Raw genomic sequence first — 14,766 nt, 5'->3', positions numbered from 1 at the left:
GTGGGTTTCAAGTGTGCTTGGGCTCTCAGTGGGTTAGAACATAATGTATTTTTACTGGGGTTCAGTTCAGGGGCTTCCTAAATAGCCTTTCCAGTTGTTACAGAGCATGCTAGTAGTTTCATCTGGGCACTGTGCAGTGTACATCCCAGATTTGGACCATGTTTATCCCCTCCTGGTCCTTTCCCTGACATTCTAAGAAATTTATTTATATCAGTTTGACCAAGATTGACCACTCTGGTCAACTAGCATGATGGGCATTACCGTCTGTGTTGCTTTTGCTGTAACTGATTTTTAATTTTATCATATGTTTTATATTAACTTTTTTTTGTGTTAAAATTTGAATTTTATACATGACATTGTTACATATAATATACTATATTTACCACAGAAACAACAGAAAGTATTTAGTAATCAGCTTAAAATGATCATTTTTGGTGGGTAACACAGAACCACACAACCTTAAATCCTCCTATTTTCCCATGGCTATACTTTGAGTTGTGCACTACTGGTAGTGCACATAAGCATGTCATAACGTGAACAGAATTCTTATCTTGAAATTGAGCTATGAATGATTGTTATTCTGTGTCTGTATGGCTGTGTGAGCTGGTTTTAATGAGAGTAGCTCAGCTGGCTGCTGGTTCTCTCTATGCTCCTCTCTGGCTGCTGTGGACCCTCCTCTCAGCTCGCCGCTTTATTGTTGACTGAAATTAAAGATGGCGACCGGCGCTGCCTAAATCGAGACATCGGCGAAGGTAATTTTTATAATTGATTTCGATTTTTAACGTGTTTCTGCCTGCTGAAAACAAAACTGACGTCCTCGTTTACTTGACTGACGTTGTGGGAAAGAGACAAAACGCGCGGGAAAGCGTTCGTTTCTTTAATCGCAGCCCAGTCGCGGCCTGGTACTTGCAGAAGCCTCGGGCTGGGTTAGCAGCGCTGGCCGGCGGAGGGTCGCCCATGCTCGGCTGGACGCATCCTCGGACTTCAAACGCGGGAACGAGCTGGACCCCGTTGGAGTGAAGGGGGTGTGTTTGTGTATCTTTTCGAAAGTAGGCGGGAAATATCCACTCAATTAGCTACCTAACAACGCGACTTCAGCTCAGTTCATATATTAACTAGTAGCGAATTTCGCCACGAATCGTGTGTGTGGAAGAAGTGGACCATGGCGGGAGAATGTATTCGCAGCGCTGTAAAAACTGAGGTTTAGCTGGAGTCTCAGCTTCACGTCCTCCTCTCATCTCCTCTCTGTCCACCTGACACATTAAAACAGCACACGGCGCACCCTCACTTTCTCATCTACTTTAAGAGTGAAGTTAAAGTGATTTTATTTAACTGGAAAAGACACATTTTGACAGTACTTCTCAATATAGCTAGCTGTCAAGTTTTTGTCCAGTCCAGCAAATCTAATTAGGTTTGCCAACTTTGTACTGTCAATAGCTATTACTGTTACAGCCTTAACTGCAGCTATCTAGTTAAAGATGGGGAAACAAACCTTAACATTAAGCTACGTTTTCTTTAAAGAGTTATAGCTGTCCCTTATGGGGCCTTGTGTGGTTTATCAAACCAGCTACCAGAAAGTTTTGTCCATGGGTACAGGTGTAGGTGATACAAAACCCTTTACCACTGCAGCAAAATAACTTATTAATAATCTGAAACGTTGAGAGCTTCGGAAATATTCTCCTACAGAACAGTTGGAGAAGCTGCATGTTCACTCTGTACTCCTAATAATTTTAGATCAGGAATCAACCCCAACTTCTGCATGATTAAAAATAGATATAAAAAATAGACAATTGTAACTAAATGAAAGGTATGGAGGGCATGAAATTATTCATTTGTATTTAGGAAAATATTAATTTTAAAATGGTTCAGGAAAGTGCCAGTTTTATGATTTTTATTCATTATATTATGACAGTTGCAGATTTACCTCAATATTTTTCTCAATATTTTCTATTACAATTACAGTTAAGATTTTCAGTAATGCTTTTTATTAAACATGAAACCTTTATATGTAATGCTTAAAGACAAATCCTCAAGATATAGCTGTGTAATATCAGGCAGAAATTTCACAAAAATGTTGGCCTGTAAAGGGGTTAAATTAGATCATCCCTCTTAAAACACTTTACATTGTAATATTTAGTAACAATTATTGTCCAGCCCCAGTCCCATCCTTCCACTCAAATTAATACACTCTTCTGGGGCATTTTCCCTGACAGACATTAAGCCTTGTCTTGGACTAGGCAGCATTTTGAATGGAGATCTTCCGTTTAAAGGGAATTATAGTCTAGGGATAATCCCTGTTTGGAAATTGCCCCACCATGTTTTCATGGCCATTGTGTTTTGTAACTGAGCCTCCTTATTTCAGGATATGTAAAAAAAAAAAAAAAAAAAAAGATGAAGCCATGTCTGGAAAAAAAAAATTAACTGTTCTTTTCTATGCAGCAGGGTGTCAGTCAATACGACTGACTGGTAAAACCCAGCCAATAAAGGAAGAATGACCATGGCCTTTGAGGAGATAAAGAAGAAAGGAGTGATGGGTGAGTGATGGGTTAATGATGGGTGAATCAGAGATTGATGAGACATGATCTTACAGTAAAGTATATTTAACCAGCTCTTATGACTTTCTTTTTTTGTTATAGATTTAGGCATGGAGGGCGAGATAGGGCTGGTGGCTGGCCGCAGTCAGAGGGAGAAGAGGCGGTCATATAAAGATTTGTTGAGAGAGGAGGAGGAAATTGCAGCGCAGGTGCGCAAAACATCCAAGAACCGGCCAAAGGTAACAGCAGCGAGGTAGACACGGTAACATTATACATCAGGTTGCCTTGCTTTAAGGCAGATAGTGTGTGACCACATTGTTATAGACAGTGCAACAGTATTTATTATCTTTGTAATGTAAACACATTGATAAGACATGCAACTAAAGGGGTCTTGATGTGTTTTTGACTTCATTCCCCTTAATTCTGTTTAGTCATAGTGCAAAAAAAAGTTGTAGTTAATACTTTTATTTTTCCTTTCTACATGGCTTCTGTTTGGTTATATTCCTCCTGTCTATTACTAGGACTCAGAGTTGTTTTCGATGGGAGGAGATTCACATAAGAAGAAGAAGAAACACTCTGATGACTATTATCACAGAGGTAGGTAAAATTTGTCCATATTCTAAAACAAAAACTAAGCAGGCCTTGAAATAATTATGTGCAGTTGTAGCTTAACAGTTGAGCCACTGGGCCATTGGTTACAAGGTTGATACCTGGGCTGGTTAAAGGCTAAATTCCATGTCTGCCCAGCACAAGTGTGATCTTGTCGTGTCTTGTCTAAAATTATTAACTGAATAATAGCCCTATAATTCAAAGGACTTAAGTCTATATTCTGTCCTTCCTCAGATCACCACGGTTCAGGTCCTCCTCCCCATAAGAAGAAACGCAAGTCTTCAGACCGCTCACCCTCACTCTCCTCCTCCTCATCCTCACAGCCCCCCCACTCCACAGACACTGCTATGGGCCTCCTGCAGGCCATTACCTCCCCTCTGGCCACAGGTTCAGACCCTAGCCCACACCTGAACAAAAAACCATCCTACCCCCCCCATTCCTCCCACTCCTCCTCTAAAGACCGTAAGCGTGAAGGTGGATCCAAAAGCAGCCATTCCTCCTTCTCACATGCCCGCCCGCCCGGCTCTGTTCCATCCTCATCCAAGAAGCACTCTTCGTCCTCGTCTTCCTCTTCCTCAAAGTCGTCCCTGTTCCACGGGGGTGCGGGGAGGGGCGAGCCGCTCACTCTGCGAGATGCAGAGGGGCTGAAGATGAAGCTCATCCTTTCACCAAAGGAGAGGAATGAGGGAGGAGGACCGAACGAGGGGTTCACCTTCCCTCCGCACTCCTCCCCTGGAACAGTGGGACATCACTTGTCTTCCAGTGTGAAAAAAGCAGGAATAAAGAAGGAGAAGGTAAAGGACCGGACGGCGTCATCCAAACCATCGAAGAAGAAACAGCACGGCCGAGAGCCTCTTCCTGTGGTAGGGAAGGAAGTGGAAGTTGAGGGTAAGGCTCGTTTTTTTTTTTAATTGATTAAAGTACACTTATTACCATTATGCCTTAATTGTGACAAAAACACTGACAATAATTTGAAGTAATTATAAGTAGACTTGTGTTCCTGTCACACAAAAACCTTTTACTTTAATTGATATAATGTAAAATTATATTGCGTCAGGAATTTCATGATTAACAGAAATGATCAAAATTGGGGTGGGACAAAAAAAAAAATTGATATCCTGATATATTGCTCTCTTTTCATTTGCAATTTTTTACGTAATTGATACATAGGTGCCCAAGACTCATTATAATTTCTGGTATTGGCTTATTTAAAAGTATTTTATAATCGTTAGTAACACAGATGCCATTAAGTATCATATAGTTATCATGGACAACATATTGTGATAATATTGTATCGTGAGATATTTTTGCATTGACTTCCATTTAAAAGCGACGATATACTGCAACATGTTGCAAAACTAAATTACATACACTCATAAAAATAAACGTATTCCAAAGAGTAAGAATACTGTCTGCTAATTTCGAGACATTTCATTTATTGATTTCTGTCCTAATAGGTTAAAGTCAGTTTATCTTATAGTTTTGACATGTGATGTTACTTGTTTTGAGGAATTAAGTCAAATAATAGTCTTAAGAGAAATGTTAGATATATTCACTTAATTTAACATTTCAGTTTCTACAATATAATTTTTGCTGTGATACTGTTGCTGTGTTTAAGAATGAGAGTTATATGCAAATACTGTACAGAACTTTTATTTTCTTTATTGTGCTATACAATGTATGGTCTTATAGGACACTATGGTGGGCCTTTAGGAGGACTGGGAGGTGACAGTTCATCTTCAGGAGGAGAACTAGAAGCAGGTGAACTAATCATTGACGATTCCTATACACATCTCTCCAAAAAGAAGAAAAAGAGCAAGAAGAGCAAAAAGAAAAAGGAGAAAGAGAAAGACCGGGACAAGGATAAGAGCTCTAAGGAGAAGAAGCACAGCAAGAGTGGAAGTACAGGAAAGAAAGGATTCACAGGTGAGACTGTCTAGCATTTAAGCATGTAAAGCTTATAATCTCGATTACCTTAAGCTTCATCACTCTTAAGTTGTTGTTTATTATGTTGTTTCTATTTAAATGTTACTTCATTTTTACATTTTAATGACGTTCTCATTCGTTTTTTGTCCTGTTTCTGTAGGGGACTTGTCCAGAAGTCATTCCCATTCTCACAGCTCTTCTAATCATGGCACTTCAGGAGGGATGTACACCATGGCACCTCCAGTCCAGTCACATCATCACCATCATCATCACCACCATCAGAGCAATGACCACATGATAGAGAAGAAGAAAAAGAAAGAGGAGAAGGAGAGGGACAAGGATAAGGTGAGGCTTCCTTCCAGACAGAGACTATTAATATTTAGAAACAGAATCTATTCAGAAATGTAATTAAGGGTCAATATAGGGAATGGTTTGATGAAAAATCAGACTTACAAAAAAACCTTAACATTTACAGTATTGTGGGAAATGCAGTGGGTTTAGGAATATAGCTCTGTTAACAGTAGCCTTGTTCACCCAGAACTGAGAATTTTGTGTATCATTACACCCCTAATATGATAAAAACATCCCATATCCCGTAGACTAATAACAGGTCTCTTTTCAACTCTTTCAGCCAAAGAAGAAGAGTATGACAGCGTACCAAGTGTTCTGTAAAGAATACAGACTCAACATAAATGCAGAACAGCCTGGACTTGGTGGGTGATCACTGAATGAAAACACAGTCCTTCCTTACATTACTGTTATACTGTTATGACAGAGTACAATAGCAGAGTTTAGGATGTGCTGATACATTTAGCTATTTTTGTTCTGTATTTTATATATTATTAATTTTAACATAGTAGACTGATCAAATCAGCACCTGTAAATCTACAGGTGTAATTAATCTGCCATACATTTCTTCATCTTTTGTCCTTTTTTGTCTTTTTGTAGTCTTTGGAGAGCTGAGCAAGAAGCTTGCAGAGATTTGGAAGCAGCTGCCTGAAAAAGAAAAACAGGTCAGAACAACAAAATACAGTTTTGTTAACTGTTATTTAAACTGTTTGTTCTGCATGACTGCGTATAAAGTAGTGGATATATTTAGTTTTGTGTTTCAGTTCATTGTTATGTCTGTAGTGTGAGTTGAGTAACTAATGCCAGACGTGCTGAAATGCTTGGTTGTGTTTGTGTGCAGGCCTGGAAGCAGAAAGCTCAGTATCTTCAACATAAACAGAACAAAGCTGAAGCCACCACAGTTAGGCAGAAGAGCTCTCTGCTGGACAACAGAAGCAAAAGTAATTTTTATGTCATTTCTCTTAATTATTTTCTATATTTTATCAAACAATGTTTTTAGATGGATCTAGGACTGATCTAAGCTGTTATTTAATAATTATTTGTGAATAAGGGCAGAAAATTTAAAATTTCAAATAATTTTATTCAGTTACAGTTTGTATGCATTTAACAATATTATTAAATCTCAATATGATTCGATTAGACTAGATCACTATCTGTGTGTTATTTAAATAATGAGTGCCCTCTTGTGGGGTCTGCTGGAGGCTGGTTTATACCCACTGTGAACATGGAACTTGAAAATGGAAATGCTTAAAAACATTGGCTAAATTCACATTGCTTTCTTCATGTAATGTCATTTTTGTTTTGAACAGCGAACAATTACATACAATATGAAGGCAACTGGTTAAACTTTCTCATTAAAGTGTATTACACCACAGTTCTGACCCTGCAATGTGATTGGTTCTATGAGTACCGCTATCAGCCGGTAATGCACTGTAACTGAAGCTCTCCATGTATCAAATCAAATCAAATCAAATGTATTTGTATAGCGCTTTTTACAACAGGTGTTGGCACAAAGCAGCTTTACAGAAACATGATTACAGGACAAAGAATCAGGCAAAACATTAAACATAGAAAATACAGAATACAGAACCCCCAGTGAGCGCGGAGGCAAGGAAAAACTCCCTCAGAGCTACAGGAGGAGGAAGAAACCTTGGGAGGACCAAGACTCACATTTGAGGGGGGCCATCCTACCACTGGTCAAACGGCTTTTAAATTAAAATTTAAAAAGTCTTTTATACATCCATATAGGTTTTATGTATTCAGGAGTGTAATAGCGCCACTAATGGCTTGGATGTAATCAGTAGTGGAGAATAAGATGGACGATGAGCAGCTGATCTGTGGTGGTGGTGAAGAAGAGCTGACTTCAGAAACTTCCATCAGTCTGGCCGGACAGGAGACGCGAGAGCCTGAGGGTCCAACATCGGTATCGGGTCAGACAGGTGGGCAGTCAGTAACTCGGAGGAAAGCAGAGAGATGGAATTAGTTTTGACTGGATTTATGCAAAACTGAGAATATTAAAACATTATCAGAGTGTGGCAAATGACTCCGGCAGAACTGAATAAAACAGCCTAACTAAAGGCAGAGAGCCAGAAGGTAACATAGACATGGAGGCTCCCTGAAACACTGGCATCCACCCACTCCACCGTCCACAAACCTGAGTGACCGTGTGCAGTGGGAGAACAACAGCACCAGCATCTCAGTTTACCACAATTCCCTCTGTCCATGAACCCCTGAATCTGCAGCCTTATCTAAAGGGAAAAACATTAATTACCAAAAGCTAAACTAAACAAGTAAGTTTTCAGTCTAGACTTAAAGATTGAGACTGTGTCTGAGTCCCGAACATATTCGGGGAGATTATTCCAGAGTTGAGGCGCTTTATAAGAGAAAGCTCTTCCTCCTGCAGAGCTCCTCTGAATTTTAGGGACTACTAAGAAACCAGCACCCTGAGATCTAAGTAATCGTGGTGGTTCATAATAGGAGATGAGGTCTCGTAAATACTCAGGAGCGAGTCCGTGTAGGGCTTTATACGTTAACAGGAGAATTTTATAGTCTATGCGGAATTTGACTGGAAGCCTGTGCAGTGCTGACAGGACTGGACTAATATGGTCAAATTTTCTAGTTTTAGTAAGGACCCTGGCTGCAGCATTTTGAACTAGCTGAAGTTTATTTAAGTGACTGCAGTAACATCCAGACAGTAGCGCATTACAATAATCTAGCCTTGAGGTAATGAAGGCATGGACTAATTTTTCTGCGTCATGCAGTGATAGGGCATTTCTTAGCTTGGCGATGTTACGTAGGTGTAGAAAAGCTGTTCTAGTAACATAGATATGTGTTTATCGAATGCTAGATCTGAATCTATAATAACTCCAAGGTTTTTAGCTGCTGAACCAGGTGTGACTGAGAAGTCGGCCAGATTTAGCATTAAGTCTGATAATTTATTTCTAGCAGCTTTGGGGCCTAATAGGAGAACTTCTGTTATTTCACTATTTAATAGGAGGAAGTTGTGCGACATCCACAATTTCACATCTTTTACACAATCCTCAATTTTCTTTAATCTCACTCTGTCGTCAGGTTTGGCTGATATGAAGAGCTGCGTGTCATCCGCATAACAATGAAAATCTACGTCATGTTTTCTAATAACTTTGCCCAGTGGGAGCATATATAATGTAAATAATACTGGTCCTAATATAGAGCCTTGTGGAATTCCATATCTTACCTTGGTATAACTGGAAGACATATCATTTATCCTCACAAACTGATAGCGATCGGTTAAGTATGATTTAAACCATGTTAATGCAGTTCCAGTTACACCAACCATGTTTTCTAGTCTTTCTAAAAGGATAGTATGATCTATTGTATCAAAGGCTGCGCTCATATCGAGAAGTACGAGTAGGGAAGCACAGCCTTGGTCGGCAGCTGTAAGTAGATCGTTTGTTATTTTAACTAAAGCTGTCTCAGTGCTATGATGAGGCCTAAATCCAGATTGAAATTTCTCATAGATTTGGTTTCTTTGCAGGTAAGAGCAAAGTTGTTGGGCCACAGCTTTTTCTAAAATCTTAGAAATAAACGGTAAGTTTGAAATAGGTCTATAGTTAGACAGTACAGTAGGATCAAGATTTGGTTTCTTGATCAGAGGTTTTATTACAGCTGTTTTAAAGGCTTTGGGTACATGGCCTAGGGTGAGTGATGAGTTTACTATCATTAACAGAGGTTTAATTATATCTGGTAGTACCTGCTTTAATAATTTTGTGGGAACTGCATCAAGTGTGCAGGTTGTGCTGTTTGAAGAGGAGATAATTTTCTCTAGTTCTAGCTGTGGAAGTGGGTTAAAGCCTTCCAACCTAACTTCGGTGACAGGGTTTTGTTCTAAATCAGCCAGACCAGATGACAGAGAGGATGTAATATTTATCTGTTTAATTTTATCCAGAATGTTTTCAATTTTACTATTGCAGAAGTCCATAAAATCATTGCTGGTGTGAATGGCTGGAATCTGAGGTTCAGTACCTGCCTGGTTTTTAGTTAATTTGGAAATAACACTAAAGAGAACTCTAGGATTATTTTTATTTATCTCGATCTGTGAGGCCAGATACGCTGAGCGGGCTTTATTAAGTTCTTTTCTATATTTTACAAGACTGTCTTTCCACGCAGAGTGAAACACTTCCAGTTTAGTTGATCGATATTTACGCTCTAAATTTCGTACTAACTGCTTTAAGGTACGAGTTTGATCATTGTACCACGGTGCGAGCTTTTTCTGTCTCTCTATTTTATGTTTAAGGTGTGCTACAACATCTAAGGTACAGCGAAAGGTATTTTCTAAACCTTTGGTTAGTTTGTCTAGTTCTACTGGGTCTACAGGAAAGTACATTATAGATGATAAATCGGGAAGCTTATCTGTAAATTGTTGGGCTATAAAAGGTGTAATTGAACGTTTTACAGAGTAGCTAGGGGATGTACGTATATTATGACTAAGATGTAATTTAAATGAAAGAAGGTAATGATCTGAAATTGCGGAGGTTTGAGAACGAATATTCGGGTTATCTATGCTCACACCCAGGGTCAAAACTAAATCCAGAGTATGATTACAGTAATGAGTAGGTCCTGTTATATTTTGAATAATACCAACTAAGTCTAAAATCGATGTGAATGCCTTTTTTAATGGATCATCCAATTTTTCGAAATGAATGTTGAAGTCTCCAACTATAATCACTTTATCACTACTTACTGCTAAGTCTGTGACAAAATCACTAAATTCTTTAAAAAATTCTAAATAGGGCCCTGGTGGTCTGTAGATATTAAATAAGGAAAATGCATTCTTTTTTGTAATTGGATTAATTATACTGGTGTAAAGAAGCTCAAAAGAAGTAAAATTATCATAGTGTTTCTGATTGCTAACTAAGGTACTTTGGAAAAGTATGCAGACCCCACCTCCTCTACCGGACAATCTCGGATTGTGTATATAATTATAGCCTGCAGGGGTGGCTTCATTTAATGCTACATATTCATTTGGCCTAATCCAGGTTTCTGTCAGACACAGAATATCGAATTTCTGATCAGTTATGATTTCATTCACTAGAACTGCTTTTGAATTTAGAGATCTAATATTAAGTAAACCAATCTTTAGGCTTGAAGTGTTAGTACTACAGTCTGGATATGATTGTTTAATATAAGTTAAGTTATTTAGATTGACTGTTTTAGTTTTTTGATGTTTTTGTTTGACTCGGGGGACAGACACAGTCTGAATACATTGGTATCTAGGTAACGTCTCTTTGCAGCTCGCAGACGGTTGGTTAAGCCTCTCTGTCTGCGGCCTGGTCCCGGCTCTGGATTGTCAGCAGCTTCTAATACTACTCTGCCGACTAACTAAAAGACTATGAGCTATGCTGCATGAAAGTAAGGCAGCACCCTCCCGCGTGGGGTGGACACCATCCCTACCTAAAAGACCAGGCTTGCCCTCAAACTGTAGCCAGTTATCTATAAAGCCCACATGATTTTCTGCACACCACTTGGACGGTTCAGCGAAGAAAGCCTGCTGTAAGCTTCATCACCACGCCTCATTGGGATGGGGCCAGAGCAGATTACCTCCTCGGACAGCGTCTGGGCTTGTTTAATCACCTCTTTAATATTAGCCTTAGTTACTTCAGACTGCCGCAGACGAATATCATTGGCCCCTACCCCTAAAGGAGTAGCTAATTTCACGTGTCGGACGATAGAGTCTCCTATCACCAGAGTACCTTTAACAGGCTCCTCAGTTGGTGCTTCACTGAGCGGGGCAAACCTGTTTGGCACGTGAACTGGGGGAGCGTGGTGTTCAGGTGGGCTGGCTGTGGCCTTTGCGGTAGCATTTGCCTTAGCCTTTCGACTATGCCGCCGAGACGTTACCCATTCGCCCCGCTCTGAGGGCTCTAAGGCCGGAGTCGAGGGGGTACTAACTCTCCCTGAGACACCCGGGGCTGCTAACAGTGAATCCTGCTGTCTATCCCTTATTAAACCCCTTATTACTCTGCCACATACAGGTAACCTAGCAACAATGCAGGGCTTACAAGCCAAACAACACAGCTACAAACAGAGCAGCAATGGAACTATTTTAACTCGTGGAGTGTTTATAACCAAACAGATCATATTTTCTCATCTTCTTTAACTCAAAATCTTTTAATAAACAGCGATAATGGAACTGTGGTATAATCGCAATAATACACTTAAGGTTTGTGCTATGAGGTGTAATATTGGCACTGCTGTGCCGTGGTCGTAGGCACTTTGAGATGGATTTTAGATGCTTATTGTTACTTGAATATGAAGGTGAATGTTGCTTAGTCCAAATCTCTCTCTCTCTGTCTTGCTCTCTCTCTCAGTGTCCAGTAAGGCTGGGTTAGGATCAGGTTTGACCTCTCCAGGTCGTTCTTCTCTGGGAATGGCTCTGTCTCCAGTCCGGGTGCCAGAGGTGGATCCCATCGATGCTGCTGCTCACCTACAGCTGCTAGGAGAGTCTCTCTCGCTAATTGGACACCGGCTACAGGAAACCGAGGTCAGCATATGAAGAAAATGGGGGCGGGAAAAAAATATTACCAGGATCAAAACAGCTGTTTAAATTATTATTGATGTTTGAATATGATTTATTGCATTTTAATGCAACATAATCTAAAATTCAACCCACAAACTGTCATTACTGATTTAAACCCCACATTTGTTTTTGTCTTAAAATAAGATTTTTAATTACAACTCTAAGCAAAATCATAGTGTGATTTTGTTACTTTGCTATATTGTGATTATCATGCCAGCTTTATGTATAAAAAAAATAGCATTAAGAAATGTAGGCCTTCATCAGAGAGCATTTTCTTGAACCCGACCGGACAGGGCCTGAGGAAAGTGGTGGGAAATCTCGGTCCAAGTAAGGGTTGGGCATCAGGTCTGGTTTGGGAAGAGAATCTAAACTCTAGTATGGCACAAATGTGGCCAGCTATATTTTATTTTGACACAAATTATTATCATTGGATAATTGTATTATTATATTTCAATATTTACATAAATACAATTATTTTATGCTCAGTGTATTTCATTTTTTAATTATTGTTGCATAACATTCTCTTGTATATTAAGTGTGAAGTGTCCCCACATCCTTGGTGTAATTTGAGTATTATTTATGTTAGCTAGAGAATTTCAAAGTCTAACCATTGGTTAGGAATGCAATGGAATGGGTGTGTTTGCATAGGGCTTGTGTGTACACTGGACATTCGTTGAATTGTTGAGTTGCGTTATGTAGGTAACCAAATGTGCAAACCCTATCTAGAGTTTTCTCAGCTACTTGATATGGAGCTTGCTTGTCACAAAATGTGTGACTAGCAAGCTCCATAGATTAATGTAATCATTACATGTTTCTTATATATGTGTACATATATATAAAACTTACACTTTTGTTTGTCTCTGCAGGGAATGGTGGCAGTGTCTGGCAGCCTCTCTGTCCTTCTAGACTCCATATTGTGCGCCCTTGGTCCGTTAACCTGCCTCACTGCCCAGGTCCCCCAGCTCAACGGCTGCCCTCGCAGCGTCCTGGTGAGAGACAAAATGTCATGATGAAGGCCAGGCCCAGTTCAACATGACATTGTATTATTATGACCTATTAATAATGAGAAGTTTATCAAGAAAGTGTTTATTGTAAATCATATTCAACAGTAAAAAGTTAAAGCATATGATTATTAAAACAAACCATAGTCTTAACATGTCAATTAAAGAAGAACTCCAGTGTGAAATGGATTTGGGTTGTGGTGACTAGGGGAGTGCCATATCGTATTATATGCAATAATATCGCCAACATTTTTGAATATCGTGAACAATATTATACCCTGAAATATCATGACATACCACCCACATCTAATTATAACATCAGGGTACTACTTTTTTGCTGTTTTTAGCAAAAGAAAAATTCACACTGTTCTCATTTTCCATTATATATCTACTAAAAACAGATTATATCTGTCCAGTATCATTTATTTTACTTTAATATAATAATATGGATATATGGAGATATTTGCAGTGCATTATTAGTATCATGACATTCTGGTTCATTGACTTCTGTTACAAATCTGATAAAATTCTTGTTGTTATATTATTTTAGGGCCATATCGCCGACCCCTACTGATGAAACATAACAAATATAAAGTTTTGTTGAATAGCCCACCTCCATTCACCCCCAGCATTCCGAAATACAGCGCTTTTAGACTATACTCCCAACAGGCTTTAAAGTCCATGTCACACAGTCGCATTTCTCCTTTAAGGTCATTTAGTAAGTTATCTGAAAACTAAAATCTTTTGGGGTGCTCAAACATTTGCATAATGCTTTTTTACTTTTTTCCCACTGTAATATTTAACTAAATTCCCAATTTTGCTTAAAACATTGAATACATTTATTTTGTCTTTCATTTTAAGCCATTTGGAAATCAGTGTATTTTATACCAACTTTTATACTCACATTAACAGAAATGTTGACCAGATGTTCACAACTGTTGTATGTATTCATGTATATTATGTATATGATGTTCCTGACATCTTTTCTCTTATTTTGCAGTCAAACACCCTGGACAACATAGCTTACATAATGCCTGGACTATGAATCCTCACACTAGAGACCTGAAGGTTTTACCCGAAACCACATTTCCAAAAGTCGGACTTACTCGTCATGCAAGCACCTGTTTGTTTTAAGGCCACTTAACAAGAACAGAACCAGAGGATTTTTATCAATGCTCAGATCAAGTGTGGGAGAAACAAAAACAATGGACATTTGTAGTGGTAGATGTTTTTTAAAGCAATTTTTAAATGTTAAATATTTTTAAATTGTACTTTTAAAAAGGAATCAGGAGTCCTGTTTTAGAGAACATGTCTGTGTAGCGTTTTATCATTGCTGTTTGTGTTTTTTTGTGTGTGTGTGTGTGTATGTGCGAGTGTATGTGTATGTTTGTGTGAATGTTTCTGTAAGGGAATTTGTTAGTGTTCTTATCTGACTTGCGTTCTTCATGATTTCCAGAGCAATTTATTTTTATGCAGAAATGTACAGTTTCATGTCTGGGCCCAAGGCTGTTTTTTTTATTAATTTACCATTAAGCTAATATAAACAAACCGCAGTTTGACTGCAGTTAGTCATTTTATTGTGTCATTTACAGTTTTGTACATGTACAAAAAATGGAAGACTATGATTTAAATGTTGAAGTTTGTTTATAGTAAAAGCATGAATTGAAAGTTTTTGAAAGTAATTTGTTTTATTTGCTAGATTTAAAAAGCATATTTGGAATATTAATAGCATTGAGTTTGCAGTGTTGCCAAATTTGGTGTGATGACTGCATTTACAGCCTCAGTTTTG

General features: G+C 38.7%; 1 protein-coding gene across 1 annotated transcript; it reads left to right on the top strand.

Moving 5' to 3' along the window:
- The first annotated feature begins 448 nt into the window (after positions 1-448).
- On the top strand, positions 449-14,648 carry hmgxb4a (HMG box domain containing 4a). Its single transcript, XM_022673630.2, has 13 exons — positions 449-752; positions 2,440-2,534; positions 2,637-2,773; positions 3,056-3,131; positions 3,378-4,031; positions 4,836-5,069; positions 5,230-5,414; positions 5,701-5,782; positions 6,018-6,082; positions 6,259-6,358; positions 11,768-11,940; positions 12,843-12,965; positions 13,978-14,648. The coding sequence occupies exons 2-13, from the start codon at positions 2,492-2,494 to the stop codon at positions 14,020-14,022; spliced, it is 1,917 nt and encodes a 638-aa protein (XP_022529351.2). The 5' UTR covers positions 449-752; positions 2,440-2,491; the 3' UTR covers positions 14,023-14,648.
- Positions 14,649-14,766: the final 118 nt, after the last annotated feature.

Source organism: Astyanax mexicanus, chromosome 19, assembly GCF_023375975.1.
Source record: "Astyanax mexicanus isolate ESR-SI-001 chromosome 19, AstMex3_surface, whole genome shotgun sequence".
In the NCBI taxonomy this organism is placed as follows: Eukaryota; Metazoa; Chordata; class Actinopteri; order Characiformes; family Acestrorhamphidae; genus Astyanax; species Astyanax mexicanus.
The sequence above is the reverse complement of the archived record's forward strand: the minus strand, read 5'-3'. Positions and strand labels throughout refer to the sequence as shown.

Coding starts and splice junctions, on each gene's coding strand:
- hmgxb4a (XM_022673630.2), top strand. CDS start 2,492: ATGACCATGGCCTTTGAGGAGATAAAGAAGAAAGGAGTGATGG. Junction 3,132..3,377: donor TGATGACTATTATCACAGAG/GTAGGTAAAATT, acceptor GTCCTTCCTCAG/ATCACCACGGTTCAGGTCCT. Junction 5,070..5,229: donor AGGAAAGAAAGGATTCACAG/GTGAGACTGTCT, acceptor CTGTTTCTGTAG/GGGACTTGTCCAGAAGTCAT.